Below are 20,842 nucleotides of genomic sequence, written 5' to 3' on the forward strand. Positions count from 1 at the left end.
CATATGTATATACCTATATAGAGATATATAAAGTATAAAATGCATACTGTTTATTTCCTTAGAGTACAAACATGGTAAAGTATTAGCAACCGGGGACCCTGGGTGAAGGATATATGGGAATTCTTCATACTATGATTTAATTTTTTGTATATTTGAGAATTTCAAAATGAAAAATAATCTAAAGGGTCAGCCTACCCAGGGCCTCCTAACCTCACTGGGTAAAGAGCACCAGAACCCCCGGGGGGATTCTGAAGGTCTTCATGACCCTGGCTTACTTAGAGAAAAGGTAAGAGTCTTTCCCAGGCCCGAGGGAGGCTCTGGCAGCCAGCTCACCCACCACGCTCCCCTTGCTCTCTGCTCTCCTCTGCCCAGCCTTGCTGCTGTGCTTCAAAGCAGGATATGCCCATGCCAGAGCTTTTCTCTGGCCACCATTTCCTGGGCCTAGAATCCTCTTTCCCAAGTAGCCTCATTTTCTTACCTCCTTTGACTCTTCCCTCTAAAGTCCCCTTCTAACAGCCTACATTCTGCTCCCCTCCTGCCTCACTCAGGGATATTTCACCTCCTAACATCTGATTTCCTGTCTCTTTCCAGCAAAAGGAAGCGCCAGGGACAGGATGGTTGGTTCTGTTCATGACTTTGTCCCCAGAGCCTATAAAAGTGCCCGAGCCAATAAACATCAGCTCTACTTGTATTCTGCTATTTAGCCTACAGTACCTGACAGAAAAAGAGCAGATTTAAAAAAGTATACTTTATCCTAAGAACCACCACCCAACAATGTCTAGGAGATCATACTAAATAAACGAACAAGCTAAGACTTACATGTGTACCAGGAGCACAGCTTTGTTAAAGGTGTGTAGAGACAAAAATAATACACCAAATTCTATTAGTTCTTGTTATAAAATGATGATGGATTTCCCTCCTCTGTTTTCCAGTTGTCTGTGTTTCCCCAGCTGTTGCTTTAAAAGTAAAATAAGTTTTAGGTGGGCTTGGTAGTACCTGCCTGTGATCCTAGCTAGTCAGGAGGCCAAGGCAGGAAGATCATAAGTTTTAGGCAAGCCTGTGCAATCTGGTAAGACTATCTCAAAATGAAAAATAAAAAGGGCTAGAGGGCCAGGGATTACCTCAGTGATTCTGCCGCCTGTCTTGCAAGCACAAGGACCGGAGTTCAATCCCTGGTATCCAAAAACAAACAAACAAAACAAAACAAGACAAACAGTTCACAAAAGGGCTGGAGACATAGCTCAGTGGCACAATAGTTGCCTAGCATGAGCAAACTCCTGGGTTCAATCCCCTCCAGTACTGAAAAAAAAAAAACAAAAAAAAGTAAATACATTTTAACCTATTTTTTAAAAGTGACTGGTAGATTAAAAAATGCTCAATCTTACTAGAAATCAGAGTGATACAATTAAAATTCCAAGATGTAAAACACTGGTGGCGGAGTAAAGAATGGAACAGTCAGCTGGGAGAGTGATTTGGCAATAGCTGCTAAAATTAACTCTGCTCCTCAACGTCTATCCACAGAAATATTTTTATTTGTGCAAAAGGAGGGACGTCCAACAGCATGCACTGAAGCTTCATGCGTTTCCAGAGGGGAAATCTAGAAGTAAACTGGATGCTCAGCATTGAGTGAATGTGTAAATAAATCCACACCGTGAACTACTGTGTAGCCAGGAGACAGAACACACCAGATGTACAAGCCTGGAAGAACTGAGGGACATATGGTTAGATGAAAAATGAGTTCTTGAGCTACATATCCATGGACTCTCACATATGATTCTGAAATAATACATTTCTATAAGCCAATAAATACATCAATAAATGTACATGTCAATAAACATCAGTAAATGTCTAAAAGGGCGAGGAAGTTAACTCACTAATCCGATAGGAGATAGGGATAAGGCACTGGAATGAGGAGGAAGCTAAGGGAGATTTTACTGTTTTGTTTTGTTTTTTTTGGTTCCGGGGATCGAACTTGGGTCCTTGTGCTTGCAAGACAGGGTGGCACCACTGAGCTAAATCCCCGGCCCGAGATTTTATTGTTAATATCTGTATTCCCTTGTATGGTGCAAATGTAGGCATAAAGTACTTGCATAATTAAAAATAATAAAGTTTAAATAAAGCACATAAAGAATAAAGTACATAAAGAATCTGGCCACCCCAGGGTGCTCCTGCAAACTCACTTCTGTTAAGCCTTTCATGGGTGGTCCACCACCGAGCACTTCCTCCTGCAAGCAAAGACAGCAGGGAAATGGATGGAAGGGTAGAAGGAAACGCAGAAAAGGGCCAGAGAGGGGATGAGGGATGGTAAACAGTTAACAGGGAAGGCACAAGGAGAGGAGAAACATGAAGGGAAGAAGGAAAACCATGTTAGGAGATGGCAAGTCGATATGAATGCTCTCATTGCCACATTTCTCTCCAAAAGAGCACTAGAGTTCCCAGAGTTCCCAAGGGCCTGGCAGCCTCAAAAAAGGACTGAAAAAAGAAGCAATCTTCTGGCCCGGTGTGGGAGGCTGAGGCAGGAGGATTCTTGTGAGTTTGAGGCCAACCTAGGCTACACAGTGAGTTCAAGGCCAGTCTGTAAGACTCTGTCTAAAAAAAAAAAAAGCAAATCTCATCTTCAGGGGCTCTTAATTTGGCCTGTTAAGAACAGATTGGAAATTATATCTCTAGTAAGTGTATGTGCCTTTCACCAGGTCCCTACATCCTGTCCTTTGCAGAGAATGGAGCAGTGGGAGCTGGCATTGGGAGGTCAACACTAGTAGATGTCAGAGTCACAGGAGGCTTACCATTCAGAGGCATCTCTGGGGTAGGGATCATGCACTGAAGTTTTTCAAATCTCCCAATAATTCATTTAGCCAGTTGCAAACGCTTCTCTAAAGCCTCCTGATGGTTTACTAGGTCACCCACTAATATAAGAAGTGCCAAACTTTCCCCATCGTAACATCCCACACTTTTTCACAATGGGTTATGGTCAACAAAATTTGGAGTCCTAACTCTTTCTATATGAAAAAATATATTAATCACCCAACCTCCCATCAGTCACAGCTCATAGCCACCAGGGAGCTAGAAGTAGCTGAGTTAGGGTGGGGTTCTGGGGCCAGCTCAGCCACAAGTAGGGTGGTCTGGTCATATTCCATCACCACGCCTGAGTTTTCCTCCTACAAGAGAAGTATAATTCCTCTCCTCCCAAAGATGGAGCAAGGACAACTTTCAGGATGTGACTCTGCGAACTTGGAATCCATTGCAGAGTAGGTACTCTTAAAATGTGGGATTTTTAAATATGGTACTAGGAAATTTTAAATATGGTATTAACAAAGAGTTGGGAAATTTAAAACTTGTATTCTCTTGGATACTCACCTAAGGAAAGGGAAGTTCCACCCATCCATTTACCTATCCATCCATCCATCCTTCTACCCAACCACTACCCACATATCCACCCATCTTTACTTTCTTTTTTCTTTTCTTTCTTTCTTTTGAGACAGGGTCTCACTGTGTAGTTCAGGCTGGCCTTGACCTCACTATGTAGCCCAAGCTGGCCTCTATCCTTGAGAGGATCCTCCTGCCTCAGCCCCCTGAATGCTGGAATTACAGGTGTGCACTACCACACCTGGCTCACCTTTACTTTCTAGTTGTTTCTGGGGCAGGGATGGGAACACAACTACACAAGTGTCATGAGCTGTCTTCTTCCTGGGTGCCCACTGTCATCTCTCAGGTGCTAAAAAAATGACCTCACCAAATGAAAAGCAACGTTCTTTTCCACTCCCTTAAGTTTTTCGAAGGTTTCCAAGATTCTTAACAATTTTCTGCTCTCAGAAACATCAAAACACAACCACAGACTGGCAGACAGAGACATTCTTTGAGTGGATTTTTGTTTTCTGGCTTTCATTTAAAATAGTCATCAGATTAAATAAAAACAGGCAAAGTGCTTTGGCAGAACTCTTTCCCACAAGGCTGTCTCAATAGAAAATTTGTTTTAAAGAAGTCTCTTAGGTAGACATGCCTAACTCTGGCCCTGAGTAGGTAGAGTTGGCCACAACTGTGGCTCTTCTGGGGTCTTTCTCCAGGTACACTTTGTGGGTGTGGGGGAGGCATGAACTGGGAGCAGCAGGACTGGAAAGCCCCTCTTCTCCTGCAGCACACAGGCCAGTCTGCAGTCCTGCCAGGTGTCTGCTTCTCCCAAGGAATTTAAGAGCATGGATAAAGTTTAAGGAATGTGTCTGAAAGTTAAAACCACCAGCACCTATCCAACAAATGTCCATTTTTGAGGCCCCTGACCTGCCTGCCTCCCAGATCTGAGCATCGAAGCCTGAGTCAGTCTTTTAGTTCCTGCCCTTTCTGTCTTCTTTAACCAAGGAGATTGACTTTCCTTGGATGTCTTCCAACCCATCCTTCCTGCCTCCCCCTTCTACTCCAGGTCACAATATTGCTAACTGTACAGCACAGCAGTTTAAATCAAGAAATGAATTTGCACAAATAAATGAACACACCCTTAGCTAAGATCCCTGCTACTCTCCTCAGTCATTTGTAGCTCACCAGCTCACCCACCTACCACCCCATCCCCTTCATTCTTCTTGGGCCATAGCCACCTCCTCCAACACCCTTGGTCCTTTCCTGGGAACGTGGAAATCCAGGAGATGGTGCCAGGGTCCTGCCTTGGTCCCACATCCGGTCACCTATTGTTTTCTCCCTCTTATACTTTTCATTTATTTATTTATTTTTATTTTGATACCGGGGATCAAACTCGGGACCTTGCACTTGTGAGGCAGGTAGCAGAACCACTGAGCTAAATCCCTGGCTGGCCTCTCCCTCTTGATACATTCCTGTGCTCTCACTGGTCCCTTCCTTGCTAGCTCCTGCACACCTTCCCACCCCACTCTGGGTCACCCTTCCTAGCTTTCCAACGCATATCCTCTCATTGGCTCACCAGGACCTCCAATCCTCTGATCCTACCATCCTTCAGCATCCACTAACTGCCTCAGGTTCCTGCTCCCCTCCCCTCCTGGCTGGGCATCGAGCTACTACACCGTCCTTACTCCTTCACCCTTTCCCTCCTGGAGAAAGTTCAGTCTGGTGAAAGTCACCTTTGTAACTCTGCACCTGCATTTTCACGGATGAAAGTAGCTGAGGAAAACCCACAATGGTGCCACAGGTGTCATTCTAGAGGACTGCTTGCAGACAGAGAGAGGTCATTTGTCCAGCTGTCCTCCCCTCTCCCCAGGAGCATTCCCAAAACGTATTGTTAATGCTCTGTTTGACCTCATTTCCCCAATCCCACCTCATCTCTTTCCCCTTTACAGCTTAAACTCCTCCTCGTGGTAATGTTACAGGCCTGGTTTCCAACCTTCTCCTCTTGTTCTTGATCCCAGATTCCACCTCTATCACTCAGCCGAAGCCTCTCAGGTCACTGCCACAATGGCCCAGTGGTTATCCCTGGTCCTCCTCTTCTATGGCCCCGCAAAAGTACCCAAAGAACCCCCCAAACATCCACACACATCCTGAACACCTTCTTCCCTAGGCTCCCAGCACTCTGCATTGGCCTACTTTTCTTCCAGCCTCCCTGAGCTCTCTGGATGCCTCCTCTTCACACCCCTTCTTCCCAGGAGTTAGAGGACCCTAGAGCTCAGCCCTGCAACTCCTGCCTACCTGACCACCATGCTCTCTCTGCCTTGCCGCCCAGCCTCCCACTCCTCAGCTCTAGCCTTCTGACTTCCTGCTGGGCCTGGACTCCTCCCAGCCCAGCCCTTAGCCCATGCTCATCTCTATCTCAAAAGTTCCCTTTCCCCTCTATCACTGACAGCATCCCTAATCACTCAGTTTAAAATTACAAGCCTCCCACTCCCCTCCATGCTCCTCATGGCCACCCCTTTCCATTTTCTTGTTTTATGTTTCTCTTTATGTTGCAAGATCCCCCAGCACTGGAATGTAAGTTCCAGGAGGGCACAGGTCTTTGCAGTTTTGTTCAGTCCTGGACAATGAGTTCTAGAGCAGTGGAGAGCAGAGCCTGGCACGGCGGTGGGGTGGGGTGGGCTGGAGTGCTTAATATACTCCCATGGACAGGGTGAGCACAACCCAGGCTTATACAGTGATCTTAGGACTTCAAGGACACACAGGAAAGCATCATCCCATTTCTGCCTCTCCTACAGGGGTATTTTCTGTCCCTACTCCCAGCCTGACTCCTGGTTTGAGTTCCAGGAAAGCCATGGGGACATTCTGGCTTTCAAAACAGCAGGAAGACTGGGTTTTCTTCCCACCCAGATAGGGAACAGATGACTACATCCAGCTTTTCTCCAAAGCAGGGCTCCCAAGTTCCTCCCCTTCTCTGTCCGAGGTACGGCGTGGGATGAATACAAAAGGTGGGCACTGGGACCCTGAGCTGAGGCCACCTCCTGTGTGAGGCTACCACAGATTGACACAAGAAGGGGAAGATGGCCTGAGATTCTGGTCAGAACACCTTATGCATCTAAGTACTCTGGCACACAGAGCCCTGCGGGAGTGCCCAGGAGACTCATTTCTTAGGCTTCTAACAACAGCCTGTATTTGAACTCAGAGAAAATACACCTAAGTCACAGCTCTCTAGTCCTGTGCATTCTGGGTAAGATATGATCTCCAGATCATAATCTCCACAGAAGATTGTGGAGGATAGGAAACAGTGCCTGGCACACAGTAGATATTCCATAAAAATATGTTCAAAGGCTTATGAGTCTGGCTGGCCCTCAGCTGTTCATGGGCAAGAAGGAGTGGAAGTAGGTTTGAGAAGTCAGGGGTATGCAGCTGCTGGGAGCTTCTGGCCTGGACCCCAAAGTCTCTCCTACATGATTCCAGGTGCTGTGCCCCAGGGAATCCTTCCCAACTTGGCAGTGGTGAACCATGTTACCAGATACCGCAGAATTAAAGTCCCCAGTATCACTCTCTGAGCTTGCCAAGCCCTGCCCTAGGCCAGTGCTCACCTGGGAGATGTGGGACTGTGTTCTCTGGCTCTCGCTGTCGCCCTCTGTCTTGTCGGCCAGCAGCCCCTGCACCTGGTACTCCAGCACATAGCTGTCGATGAAGCGCTCCAGCTCCTCAATCTCCTGGGAGCGGCTGCTCCCCGCCTCGGAGGAGGCTGATGCAGCAGAAGAGTTTTCCATCCCACCAGCTCAGGGGCCTGGGCAGGCTGGTGGGAAAGAGAGCAGACAGATTCCATGAGACGCTGCTGGAGGTAAGCACGATGTCCCACTTGGGAAAAACTCATTCTCTCTCCTAGAATCTTTGTCTTCTCTTCAGTGACATTTTGGTTTCCCAATTGACACAAAGTCAATGGGCACTGGTTTATCTTTAGCATAAAGAATATTTTGAGCCATCCCTCTCTTGGGTATCTTTCCAAAAGAATTTCTGCTGAGCTGGGAAAGTCCCTGCTCTAAATATAATAAAAAGGGGGATATGTGGGAGCCCGGCCTTGGCCCTCTAGGAGTTTGACATTTAAAAGGAAACTTCTTCACCTCTATACTCAAGGCATTGATACAATCTGTAACATTCTAGGACTCTGCTTGTTAAACTTGTTGCTGCAACGGAAGAAACTCAAAGAGACAGCCATAGATCTGATGTTATCAGTAAGAGTCAGGAAATTCGGTCTTTGAAAAACAATTATTTGGTGTTGTGTGCCCTTAAAAGCTTCCTGTTGCTGTGAACCTGTAAAAGGAGCGCTCAGGTTTGAGTGTTCTTTCCTTTCTCAATCCTCACTCCCCGACTCAGGCATGTTCGTGTTGTGACGGCTGGACCGCCACAAGTTTGTAATAGCTAAAACTTGGAAAAAGCCCATTTGCCCATCAGTTGGAGATTGGATAAAGAAGGTGTGGTTTTTCTATAAAACAGAATACTACTCAGACATAAAGAATGAGAAATTAGATTCATTCATAGGAAAATGGATACATATTGAGGATGTACTCCTAAGTGAAATAAATAAGTCACACATGTGTAAGTACTGAATAGTTTCTCTGGTGTGAAAAAATATAATAGTACATAAGATCCTAATGATATAATTGACCATGTGAAATAGGAAGAAAGGTGCTAAAGGTGTAGGGAAAATGGGAAAGGTAGGGGAAAGGGAATAAGGGAAAAGAAAAAAATATGACAAAATGAAAAAATGGAAATAAAGGGTTTGTAAATGGGGAGGTGAAGAGGGGGTGAAGGGAGGGCAGGGACAAGGGGAAAAAAATGAGAACCAAGACCTATCATGTAAAGGTACACCATCCCAATAATGAACGTAATTGTACTGTATACCTTAAATGTACCAATAAACTCAATAAAAGCAAAAAAAGTAAATTAATATTTTGAGTTCCCACCACAAGGGGAGGGAAACTGAGGCCAACGGTTGGGGCTGGTGCCTGCCTAGGCCTTACTGTCTGGGAAAAGCAAAAGATGAACACTGACTGGTGCCTGAGCTCCATTATCTGACTTGGATTCAACAAAAATCTGCCACACGAACAGGCCACAGACCATTACATCCTTATCAAAGAATTAGGAGGTACAGGGATCCAAATACAAACCCTATGAAGGGCCTGAGCCCTCCAAGAAAACATCTTCTAAAAAGACTTTCTTTCTCTCCGGTCACTAGACAGTCTCCTAAATTAGCTATAGCCTGTGGGCCTCAGGTCAGCAGCCTTGCCATGAGGCAGCTTGGGGACATATGCTCCATTCCGCTGTAGGACTGTGACTGCCTTCTACCCACAGAACATGAAAGGCGTGGCAGGTTGTCTGTGCAGGTGTGGTCGAGCCATGGACTGTGGTCACCCTCCAGAGGATATGACCGCCCTCAAGTACCCTCTAACTCTCTCTTGAGCTCAGCCTGGCAGACATGACCAGCTGTTCCTGAGAAGTCAGCTTGTCCTGACCAAGCAAGTGACACCTCTCCTGACCAGGCTGGGCCAGCCCATGCCCAGGGGGCCCAAGACTGCAGGGACAAACCGCATTACCTCTCTCACCCCTCGTCCCCTGCAGTCATAGCTGATTCACCAGGGAGTGAAGTGAGCTACAGTCCTCACCTTCAGGCAGGGACCTCCCCTTCTTCTGACTGGTGTGAGGCCAAATGGGAAGGGACTTTAAAGATTGTCTTGTGTCCTGTTATTATCTGGAGACCTGTGATCTGCACGAGGCTCCCACTCAGCCAAGGGGAAATAGAGCCTGCACAGGTCGGAATAGTAGATACACATGGCTTGAAAAACTAGCCTGATAACCTGGGGGGCTGCGTGGATGCTACTGTGGATGAGAAAGGCCAGGGCAGTGTGCTGAAAGGGACATTTGAATTTCAAAACCTTAAATTCCTGAGCACTTTTAGGGAATGCAGTTATGGGCTAATAATCAAGGGTTGGCTGAGGGCTAACTGTAATGAATGCTAGGCAGGGCTCTGAGTGCTCCCCCCGCCCACCCCTGTGCTCCTCTGAAGGAGAACACCCGGGTGAAGACTGCTGAGCTGCAGACTTACAGAACTGGGAGGGTATAAACAGATATTATTTTAAGCCATAAGGTTGTAGCAATCCATTACACAGCCATACAAAACTGACACAGGATGCTCCCTCCTGCTTCCTGTACTTTGCTCACAGTCACCCAGCAGCAACCTCTCCCACTTTCCAAAACTAGAGGTTCTTATACTCATGTGGTGCTAAACTAGAGGCTATCTGGCAATTGGTCTGATTCCCTGGCTAAATGGAAGGCCAGTAGGCAAAGGATTCACCTTGTCCTGGCCATGGGTATGAGTACTGTGACTTGTATTACTAATAGGAACTAGAGTGTTTACTGCACCCTTTCATGTTCTCAGCACTTGATGTGCCTTCAAACCCTTCATCTTCAGGACAACCCCATGAAATTAATGTAATTATACTACTTAGCAGAGGAAACAGAGGGTCAGAGAGGTTAAGTAAAGTGTGCAAGATCACAGCATGGGGCTCTAGGTCAGCCTGACTCTAACTCCACTGCCTCTCTTTCCTCCCCTGTGTGGGCATCCTGCTCAGGCTTTCAGGACACATTCTACTTCTCCATTCCCCACTGCCCGGCCAATGAGCAAAGAACTCTTCAAGGTGCTGGCTCTAGAATAGTGTCTCACGCAGGCTTGGTGCTGTGCCCAGTGTCATGAGCTAGATGGAAATGATAAGGCTGATTCCCAGGGAGGCAGAAAGGGAGATATCTGTAGGCACATTCAGTACCTAAGGCTCTGCCCACTGTTCCTCAAAGACTTCCAATTTTATCAAGAGCTTCCTGGCACACCTGTCAAGGTATAGACAGACAGCGAGGTTTTGCAGGAACTCGACATGGAGCCAGAGTCATTTCTCGGAGGATTGAATGTTGGCCTCTGCCCATGGCAGCAGTCTCTGGCCTGTGCCACTGGGTCCTCCCTGCATGCTTGAATCCCATGCCATCATCGTGCAAGGAAGCCTTGGTGTGGTAATGACCCCAATCCTACACTGGCTCACTGAGGAAGCGCAGGCATTGAGACCCATCCCAACCCTGAAGCCTTTTGGTGTCCAGAGGAAAAAGAGGACTCAATGGGCACCTGTCTTGGATACCTCACGCACTATGTCCTCTCACCACCTTCTCTTCCAGCCCCTGCTGTCTAATCAGAGTCACATGGGATGTGGGATGGCCAATAGCACTTCACCTCAGCCACCCTTGACTCCGATGCCCAAGCTCCTCTAACATGAGAGGTCTATAGGAACCCAGCCGGCCCTTGGTCCCTGCAACCGGAGCATGTGTATGAGGAGCTCATATCTCATGGCACAGCCCTGGATTGGGACAAATACTTTGCTTTTGGTCTCAGATGATATTCTGAGGCATATTCTTCGTGGTTCCTCAGTGGTAACCAGGCCTACAGCACTGCTCAGCATTCGTTCCTTCCCTTCTGTCCACTCTTTCTCCCAAGAATCCGGTTCCCGGTAGACTCCTGGCTTCCGCATTCTACAGCACATCCCTTCCGGGGAGCTGAGGCCCCTCCTTCAGTGGGATGGGACATTAACAGAGCTGGACTTCCCAGGTTCCTCTTATGCAGGAGAATTAGGAGTAGGGAGAGGCAGAGAGGACTCCACTTGGTCTCTCTCTATAGCCCTCAGGCCAGAAGTTCAGAGAGGGACCTGTGCGCCCACACAACATTATTTTTACTGTGATAAAATATACATATCCTAAAACTCACCATGTTGAAGTATACAGTTTAGTGGCTTTAAAGTACATTCACAATATTATGTAACTGTCACCCAAAGCCTTTTCATCATCTCAAGATGTGTGCCTACCTAAGAGTAATTCCTCATCCCCGTGGCCTGAGATTTGGTAACCACCACTCTTCCTCTGTCTCTGTGAACTGGTCTATTCTGGGTACTTTGTACAAGTGGAATCATTTAATAGATATGCTTTGTGACTGGCTTATTTCACTTAGTGTAATGTGTTCAAAGTTCATTCACGCTGTAACATGTCAGAATTTCATGCCCTTTTATGGCTGACAAGACACCATATTACAATAATGCATTGTATGTATTTGCCACAGTCTATATATTCATTCATCCACTGACCTGTATGTGGGTTGTTTATGTATATGCTGCTGTGAACTCATAGGTACAAATATCTGCCTGAATCCCTGTTTCATTTCCTTCAGGCATAAACCTGGAAGCTCCGCCACCTTTTTTAAGGCAAGAAGAGTGAGGAGGAACAGAGTAGTTGGAGACACAGGGAAAGTAAGGCTGTCCACCAGGGCTGGTTTGGCTGCTTTCCCACCTGAGCTCTAGGGGTCTCCTTTGGCTCCGTTTCATCTTCATAGTAAAAGCCGATGGGAAAACCCTACCCAGCTGGGCTGCTGGCTGAGCTGAGAACCAGCAAGGAGGGCCTTCTGTTTTAATGATCAGTGAAAATAAAGAAGGCTGGGGCCAAAGGAAAAGGGAAAAGGAGAGAGGAGAGAGTGGAAGAAGTGAGGGGACACTTCTGATTATGGTCATCCAGGACATAGAGCATGCAGGAGGAGGCAGATCCTGGAGCTTGTCCTTGCAAACCGTGCACTGGGTCCTAGCCCTACCCCCATTCTCTGCCAGGGGATGGATGAGGAGAAACAAAAAGGGCCTGAAGCAGGAGTAGAAAAAGTGCTGAGGCTGCACTTTTCTGTAAAAGTATTAATGGGGTGGCCACAGGCAGGAGGGGCATCCTGCGCGGGTGTAGGATGGATGGCGCGGGGGCAGGGGCTTCTTTGCTGTGGTTCCCAGAGAGGCTGAAGGCCAGCCAGGCTTAGGCACAGCTATGGCTGTCTGAGGAAAGGACAGTAGTGCTCTCTGGGGGCTGCATCTATGTGTTAAAGGACCTTGTCTGAGCTGGGTGGCCTAGGGTGTCCACTCCCTGTGGCAGCCAATCACACTCCATGCTGCCACTGGAGCCCCAGGTGCTTGGCTGCCTATTTTTAAGGCCAGAAATGAAAAGCTGTTCTCTGATGAAAAGAAGCCTTCCCCCACACTTGTGTCCTCTCCCCTCCCCCAGCCCACACAACCCACCCCCTCACTGCTGTCATCCCAGAGCTGTGTGGCTTCCTTAGAAAGCCAGCACGGAGCAAAAGGGCTTGTGTTGGGAAGTCTGTCTCTCCTTAATGCTCTAGCCCTTGCCTAGCTTGAGGCTGGGACGCTCAGAGCACCCTCAGGAGTTACAGGTCTGGAGCAAAAGATAAGCCCAGTCCATCCAGGAGCACACTGCAGCCCAGAGACAATAAGCTGGGTCCACCCCAGCCTTTCCAGCATCCTTTCCCACCCTCCTAGTGACAAATAGCATTAGGAGCTGTAAATTTAGCCAATCCTTTTAAGAATAGCCAAGCATTAGAGGCATTAGCTCCCCCTCCAGTCCCCAGGGATGAGTCTGGTGACCTGTAAACCATATGAGTTTTGTCTTCTCTTTTGCCTGCCAAAATTGGGAATCCATTATTCTAGGGCCTGAGGACAGGCAGCCCCAACCTACTCACCTCCTGCCTCCCCCAACTTTGTCAAGCCCTTTCCCACTGCCCCGCAGCATTCCACTAACATTCCCCTTTCTGGGACTGTGCATCAGGAGTTGAGAAGAGCTCAGTTTCTGTTTCCCTGGTCCCATTTTTTGGCTTTGTGCTGCTTCAAGGCCCCAGCCTCCCTTGAACCCCAGCTACAGGGCATTTGAGAGTGTTATAGAGGACTTGTGGTCTTAGCAGCCTTGGAGCTCCTGGGTCTGTCTCTCCATTTCAGCAGGACAGCAATCTAGGCAGTATGTGAGCTGTGATTGGGCGGGGGACCACACTCATGTCCCCATCACTTGCTTCTAGTTAACCCACTTATCACATTCATGAATGTTTATACCAGACCTTTCTACAGCCTCTTCTGCTGCATGGTGCCATGCAGCACTGTGCTCTGAGCTCCTGGCCAGCAGCTCTCTCCTGGTAACCCCATTATACACAACACTGTCTGCTGTCTGTCATGGTCCTGGTTCCCTCAGTCCCTGATCCCCTTCCTGCACCCATACAGTGTTAGCAGTGACAACTTCACCCAGAGCTTGCAACAAGGGCTAGAATTCTTTGCCAGCTGTCAGGGAGTTCCCAGGGCAGGGCTGGCCTGGAGGCCATGCTGCCTGCAGAGCATGTGAGAAGAGAGACGATGAGCTGCCCTGGAGGGAGGATGCCCACAGCCATCCAGAGGAAGCCATGGGAACCTGCTCATTGCCAGTCTCCCTCCTCCAGCCAGCATTCCACCCCCTGCACAGACAGGACTCCGGAGACACCATTTCCCTGGCAATTGGCAGCCCCATGGCCCAGCGATGCCTGTTGTGCTGGCCTGCTGACTTGGCCACATGGGCGTATTCCAAAGGAAAGCAGGAGTGTACAGGAGCCTCAGGTTCCCAGCCCCTGGGAACTGGGAAAGCTCAGAAACACATGTCACTGGAGGCAGGCAATCTTGGAAATTAGCATCATATGCTGTCCAACTCCCCCACCACTACCATCACCACTTTAACCCTCTGTTACTCAAACATCAGACAGGTGTTATTCAAACTGCAGTTGTCAAGATTGAGTGAGCTATAAAATAAATTTTCTGGGTCATGATCTTAGCATTAAAAATATGTAACTAAATTGAAAATATATCAGTGTAATACATACACTGTAATACATGCAGTGTAACATGCACTGTAAGTGCAATTATTGTTTCCTGGGGCTTTTGTTTTACCTGCCCAAGAAAATATATTTATCCTTTTTTTGTGAGTCATGGTCAGAAGAGTTGCTGTTAAGCCGCAACGCTCTCTAAGCTTCTACAGGCTCAAGAATCGCAGTATGCCTTATTAAAACACAGACATACATATAGTAGATGGGACTGGGTCCTGATATTCTGCATTTATAATAAGCTCTCAGGCAAGGCTTTGCTGCAAGAGAACTACACTTTGAACAGCCACCGCTCTAGAAAACCACTCGTATCGCTTCCATTCATTATTCAGATATCTTGCCCTGTGATAATGGAGTGGGCAGAGACTCCGTTCTGGCCAGTTGGTCCAGGGAAGGCACTCACAGCCCAGGGTGGAGCTCACACTAGGCCGGGCCTCAACAAGCTGAGCTATTCTCTCCTGGTGCCAGGTACATTTATTGCCACTTGCTTAAGTCCTTAGGTGGAGCTTCTGGCTCAGATGCATCCAACTTCACTGATGTGAACAAGTCAGAGGGGCTCTGAAATCCAAGTCTCATGACTTCAGTGGCACTTTGAGAGTCCAGCCTCTTTGCTGTGCAGACGAGCACACTAAGGTCCAGAGGAGAATGATTTGGGAGCCACTCAGATGCCTCTAGTTAGATGTGAGAGACTGCTTGGGCCTGCATAAGATGGCTGCCCTCAACCTTAGCCTTTGCCTCGGTGGAAAAATCCCACTAGACTACGTACGTGACTTTTGGCAGGTTTAGCCCCTGGGCAAACAGGAAATCTTACAGAAAAAATAGCCCTTTGTGCTAACCACAGGGTCACGGGATCTGGAGCAGGAAGCAGGTGGTATTCCCCGTCCTACTTGCCCCTAGGGATTGTGAAGTTAAAGATTGCATAGGGTTAATTGTTGATGTACGCCTTCCCACTTACCCCTCCCCACATTTGGTAAAATACTGATTGCTGTATGGTTAAATGCTTGAGTGACTCATGTGATTGATTTGTTTGAACTGTCCAATAAGCTTGCTGAACCTTCCCCCTGGGATAACAGTATATAATCGTTTTGCTGAGCCAATAAAGCGCCTTTGATCAGAAACCAGACTTGGGCCGTGTACTCTAACTTCTTAAAGATTTCCTCCACAGACATTCAAGATCGGATCGGCCTCTGATGACCCACGAATAAGAGGCGGCTCTCACTTCCTATTCCCCGCGGGACGGGGTCCCCCCAGAGAGCCGCAGTTAGACCCAGCCTGGACCAGGTTCCTCAACAGTCTGCCATCCCAGAGAGCCCTAATGGGAGTCATCTTCTCCTCCCCCATGACTACCAGTCGCCTCAGTCCCTTAGTGTATTCTGGTTTACAATCCCAACATTAGGCATGAGAGACAGGACAGAGATTTCTCTGCACTCAGCCCACTCTGGAAGCCCCACTCTTTGCAGGCCTGGGCTGAGCCCCTGGTCCCTTCAGAATGTCATGCAGAACGCAAAAAGGGCCCCAGCCTCCCAGTTCTGTCTTCAGAGAAGCCTTGAAAGTTGGACCAGTTCCATGGGAAGACCAGGGGTCTGGTAGCAGGAGGGCAAGGGAGATGCTGTGGCTCCTTCTCCCAGCAGGAGCAGGCCCGCTGTGGCTAGCACCTGCCCCACCCCCGGAAGGCACACAAGCAGGAAGGTCCACTAGGGTGCTTCCTGTTGCAGAAAGAGAGGAACAGAAGCTGGCAAAGCCCAACTGGAAGGGGGATACCTGAGATGGGCTGGGGAGGGTAAGGGTGTGTGTGTGAGTGTGTGTGTGTGTGTGTGTGTGTGTGTGTGCACAGCCCTGAGCAATCCCTGGGTGTCCCTGTCGCCTGCTTGCTTCTCAAGCTCTCAAGGACCAGAGGGGCCTCCACCGGACTCCAGCACTGCCCACTCCCTTGGCACTGAGCACTGGATGCCTCCTGACACCTACTCATCATCTCCATATGCTGTCACCCAACTCTCATCTGCTGTTGAATTTTTTATGGGTTTTATCTTGTCTTGATAAGACTGCATGATCCTTGAAGGTCCTATTCCATACCTGTCTCTACCTGGAGCCCAGAATGGACAAACTGGCCCTTGGCCCCCACATGACTACCCCAGCACTCTCCTTCCTTAGTGAGCCTCCTCAGCATTCCTGCCCTTATCTGCTGGCCCCTGGCTCCTCTCAGTCCCACCCAGCTTCCAGAACACCAAAACAAAAGGATGCATCCAACACACCGTTTCTGAACTGGGACTCAAGCTCTTCCCCCACTTTGAACTCCCTGTGGCTTGCTTGGACCTCACTGTAGCCCTCTTTTGTGCTCCAATTTCTGGTTGGTCTTGGCTCTGCAAACCTGCATGGACTCAAGGGGACCCATTCTCTCCTACCTGGCTCCTGAGGGTTGGTAGGCAGGCCCTACCCTCCTGCCTTCAAAAACCTCTGGGTTTATTTGCTGAAAGCGAAAACTAACTCACAGCATGCTGGGAAGGGAGACCAACTGTGTCCTGCTCTGAACCCAGCGGTATACCCATGAGGACAGTTCAGGTTAAGGCCATAAAGCTCCTTCAAGCCTAGTGGCCCCAGGTACCCTGGGCCCTCCTTCTCAGGTAACACCCTCTCTAGTGTCTCTCTTGGGGTAACCAAGGCCCCTAGTCTGACACACTCCCTGCCCCTTGTAACAGCTTCCTTATCCAGAGCCAGCTGGTGCAGTGACAGTACTAAGCTGCTTGTGGGAGCCTGTGCGGGTGTCCACAGCCAGAAACAGGCTCCACACAGCCTGGCCCTCAGCTGGCTGAGCCTTGCAGGTGGTCCATCCCAGTGTTCAGTACCAAGACCTATGGCTGGAAGACTCAGCTGGCTTACCTTTGAAAACAGCATCCCTTTGTCTCCTCCTCATCCTCAAGGACAGCACAAGCTCACCTCTTGGAAGCCATCTTGGGCCCAGCTCACAGTGGCCCTGGAAGACAGCTGTAACAGCTGCTCACTAGGCTTTCAGGCTTGCATGCACATGTGCGTGCATGTTTGGGCACACACACACAGACCACCACTTTAGATGATTAACTTGTCTCACACAGAAGCACAACCACAGAGCAGACAGTGATGTTGCCTGTTTTGGGGACTATGTTTGGACCATAGTGCATTTTGCTTGGCTAGTTAGGTATTTTCTAAAAAATATTTGAGCTAACATTTGTAAATCAAAAAATTCCATGTAAAAATCCACTTTTCTTGAAAAAAAATTGGCTCACCTTCTCACACTGCAGCCATCAGCAAGAATGCAGGAGTGCTGACCCTTCAGATGAGGCAGTCAATCTCCAATTCTCTGCAGACTCCAGCACTCCCTAAAGCCACTTCCACACACAGTGCACATAGCCACACTGGCTTGCAGTTTCCCTCACACACACATTATCAGCTTGGCCCTTACAGGCATCAAGTTTCAGAGCCCTCTACAAGATGGTAGGTAGAGGTGGCCCATACCTATAAAAATGAGGGGTGTTCTTCCCTAAGAACTTGGAAATAAATCAAGAAAAGGATTGTCCCCTGGGAGTTACAGTGCGACATCAATACAGCATAGTCTAAACCAGAAATGTGCAAAGTCACGGCACAGAGAAAGAAACAAGCTCTCCCGACTAGGACTCAGCCGGGCCTGGGGGAAGGGCCATAGATCTATTGTAGGAAGATGGCGTCATTGTGATGGAATTGGGCTGTGCTGGACCAAAGAAAATAAGCAACCACAGAAAGCAGTGTATGATCAAGCTCTGTCCAGAGACAGGAGTGTCTCAGAGAAGGAAGAAGGGCCAGGATGTACAACTATTGTATCCTTAATGCTCCACTTTAGGCCATTTCAGCCCTGCCAGCTAAACTAAAAGCTCTTAGAGGCAAGGACCTGTGTGCCCTTTCCCTCCACCCTAGAAAGCCAGAGCTAGACTCACCATACACACTCAGTTTGTCTTCAAGAGTGTGATGATGGGTTTCCAGAGAGTAGAAAATGGCCAGCAGGTAACTGATGCTTTGTCCCTGTGGCACTAGCAGGCTGGCAGCTGCTGGCTGCTGATGGGCATCGAGACAGATGGCACATTACAAGTGGAACCAGCTCAGACAGCTTGGCTGTAGGCAGGCCCCTCTTCTGCTGGTAGCCTTTGCATATCCCACGTGATGCCCAAAGCCTGCTGGACAGCAAACACAGGAATCCCAAACTCGATCCTGTGCCCAGGGATACTAAGGCACTCCCTGAATTCTCTATGAACTCCAGGGAGACAAAGAACTGAGCCCAGGATTACTCATTCTGAAGAGGCCTCCACATACAGAGGCAGCACACCCATGGCTGCCTTTACTGTTTCTGCTCAAAGACAGTTGCCCTTCGACCTTTCCTAAAGCCGGAAAGCAAACCACCAATATTGTGTCTGCCACAGATCAATGGTTTCTAAACCATTTAACTCTAATACCAGACTTATTTTTCAAATGAAATCATAAATGGCTCCCCTGGCAAAATAGAAAAAATAAATACTATTCATTTATTGAGCATTTATTCTATACTGGGCTCTGTGCTAAATTAATTTAACTGCAAGATAATTCCATAACACAGGTACTATTTTTGCCTCCAATGTACAATGAGGAAACTGATTCAGACAGGTGTTTCCCAAGGTCATCTGGCTACTAGGAGACAATGTCAGAACTGGAACCCACACAGAATGGCTACTCTGACGAAAGAGAAGTGAGGTACTCAGAGCTCTACTCATTCCACACTCTACCTTTTGCTCAACTTTTCTATAAACTACTATACCTCATGGTCAAGGAGGCCCAGAGCTAGCCCCAGGTCAAGGCTTTGTCCCCTTCACAGACTGACAGATAAGCTGCCATCCAATCTGAACTCTCCAGGTGGCCAGAGTCATCAGGGAAGTCTAGGAAGTGGCCCTGGAGCTCATGTCCCTGGGGACTGCACAGCCCAGCACCATCTTATAGTGACTTTAATAATTCTGTGCTACAGGCAGGCAGAGAATGTATCCCTGCCTCCCTTTTATGGATGAGGACCCTGGAGCAGGACACTCTAGGCATCCTGACTCAAGCCACCAGCATCTGAAAAACTGCAGAATCCCACTGCCTGTGACACAAGGTGATCCCAGGACATTCCTACCAGGTTGAGCTGGAATGGTGCCATCTTGGAAGGATGAAGAAGAAAGGGATGGGATGAAACAGAAGATCTTACAAATCCAAAAGTCTCCTGGAGAGAAGGTAGGATAGCCAAGCATAGCAGATCACAAGCATTTTCAAGCTACAGCCTTTACCTTGTAGGAGTTAGAGTCCAGTTATAAAATGTACAGAATGGAAAAAATCTATGGAGACTGAAAGTAGATTGAAATATGCTAGGATTGGGGTAGGGAGGAAACAGAGGGATAAATGGGTGATAGCCATAGTATAGGATCTTTTGAGGTGATGAAAGTGAAGGTCACATATATCTACAAGTACAATGAAAAGTATTTAATTGTATACTTAAATATGTAAATTTCATGATATATGAATTATTTGCTAATACAGCCATTTAACATATCTACATGGGTTGGCCTTAGGATCATTGCCATGGATTGGGATTTCTGACTGAGTAGCTTGGAGATCTTTCCATAGAAAACTGTAGTTTGAGAGTTAATGAAGACCAGGGCCCGGGATTTAGCTCAGCGGTTCTGCCGCCTGCCTGGCAAGTGCAAGGTCTCAAGTTTGATCCCTGGTACCCACCCCCAAAAAAGAGTTAATGAAGACCAAATGAATAAATATCAGTGAAGAGCCTAAAAGAAGAAAGAAAGAAAAAAAAACATTCATTTACACATGTGTAAATACCGAATAGTTTCTCTGGTGTGAATAAACTATAATAGTACATCAATCCTAAGGAGAAAATCAACAATGTGAAATAGGAAGAAAAGGGCTAAAGGTGTAGGGAAAGTGGGAAGGGTAGGGGAAAGCTAATAAGGGAAAAGAAAAAAAATATGAGAAAATGAAATGAAGTGTTCGTAAAGAGGGAGGGGAGGAGGGGTGAAGGGAGGGCGGGGTAAGGGGAAAAATGAGAACCAAGACCTGTCATGTAAAGGTACGAGATCCGAATAATGAATGTAACTGTACTGTATACCTGTAAACTCAATGAGGAAAAAAGAAAGAAAAGAAAAGAAAAAAAAGAGCACGGAGTCTCAGCTCCCACTGTGTCTGGAACTGTTTGCAACTTCCTTGAAGGAAGTATGGTGCCTCACCAAAGATGGGATACTTCTCATGGTACAGCTCTTCCAACAGACTCATCTGCCTGTCCATCCATGCGCCCATCCATCCATGCATCCATCCATCCACACATTCTTCTACCTACCCACCAACCTACCTATCCAGTTTATTTATTTAATTATCTACTTATTTACTTATTGAGATTAGAGATTAAACCCAGGGCCTTGTGCAAACTAGGAAAGTACTCTACTACTAGCTATAACCCCAGTGATTTTCATTTTTGTTTTGAGGCATGGTAGTGTTAAGTAGCCCAGGCTGGCTTCACACTTGCAATCCTCCTGTCTCATCCTTCTGAGTAGTTAGGATTACGGTGTTAGGTGTTGTCAGGGAAACAACAGAACAGCCACAAAAGGAGTCACAATCCAAAACCACAGTGAAGGAGTCACATTATCACGAACCCAGTGCTATAGGGGTCCAGAGGAATAGCACTGACATGTGAGTAAAACAAGGGAAATGATATTT

General features: G+C 47.7%; 1 protein-coding gene across 14 annotated transcripts in view; it reads right to left on the reverse strand.

Annotated features, from left to right (window-relative positions):
- Ctif (cap binding complex dependent translation initiation factor) overlaps positions 1 to 20,842 on the reverse strand; it is a 296,184-nt gene that overhangs the window by 207,014 nt on the left and 68,328 nt on the right. For 11 of the 14 annotated variants that reach the window (XR_004514784.1, XM_033757489.1, XM_033757491.1 and 8 more), the window contains exons 2-3: positions 6,948 to 7,153; positions 2,181 to 2,225 (exon numbers count right to left, since the gene is read on the reverse strand). Coding sequence is in view for 13 of the 14 variants with exons in the window: in XM_033757489.1 (XP_033613380.1) it covers positions 2,181 to 2,225; positions 6,948 to 7,127 (225 nt within the window). In the remaining variant the exon portion in view is untranslated. The remainder of the gene's footprint in view (positions 1 to 2,180; positions 2,226 to 6,947; positions 7,154 to 20,842) is intronic. The other 3 variants (XM_033757493.1, XM_033757492.1, XM_033757487.1) reach the window with 1 other exon arrangement.

The sequence above is a fragment of the Fukomys damarensis genome, unplaced genomic scaffold (assembly GCF_012274545.1).
Source record: "Fukomys damarensis isolate Sample0158 unplaced genomic scaffold, DMR_v1.0_HiC HiC_scaffold_30, whole genome shotgun sequence".
In the NCBI taxonomy this organism is placed as follows: domain Eukaryota; kingdom Metazoa; phylum Chordata; class Mammalia; order Rodentia; family Bathyergidae; genus Fukomys; species Fukomys damarensis.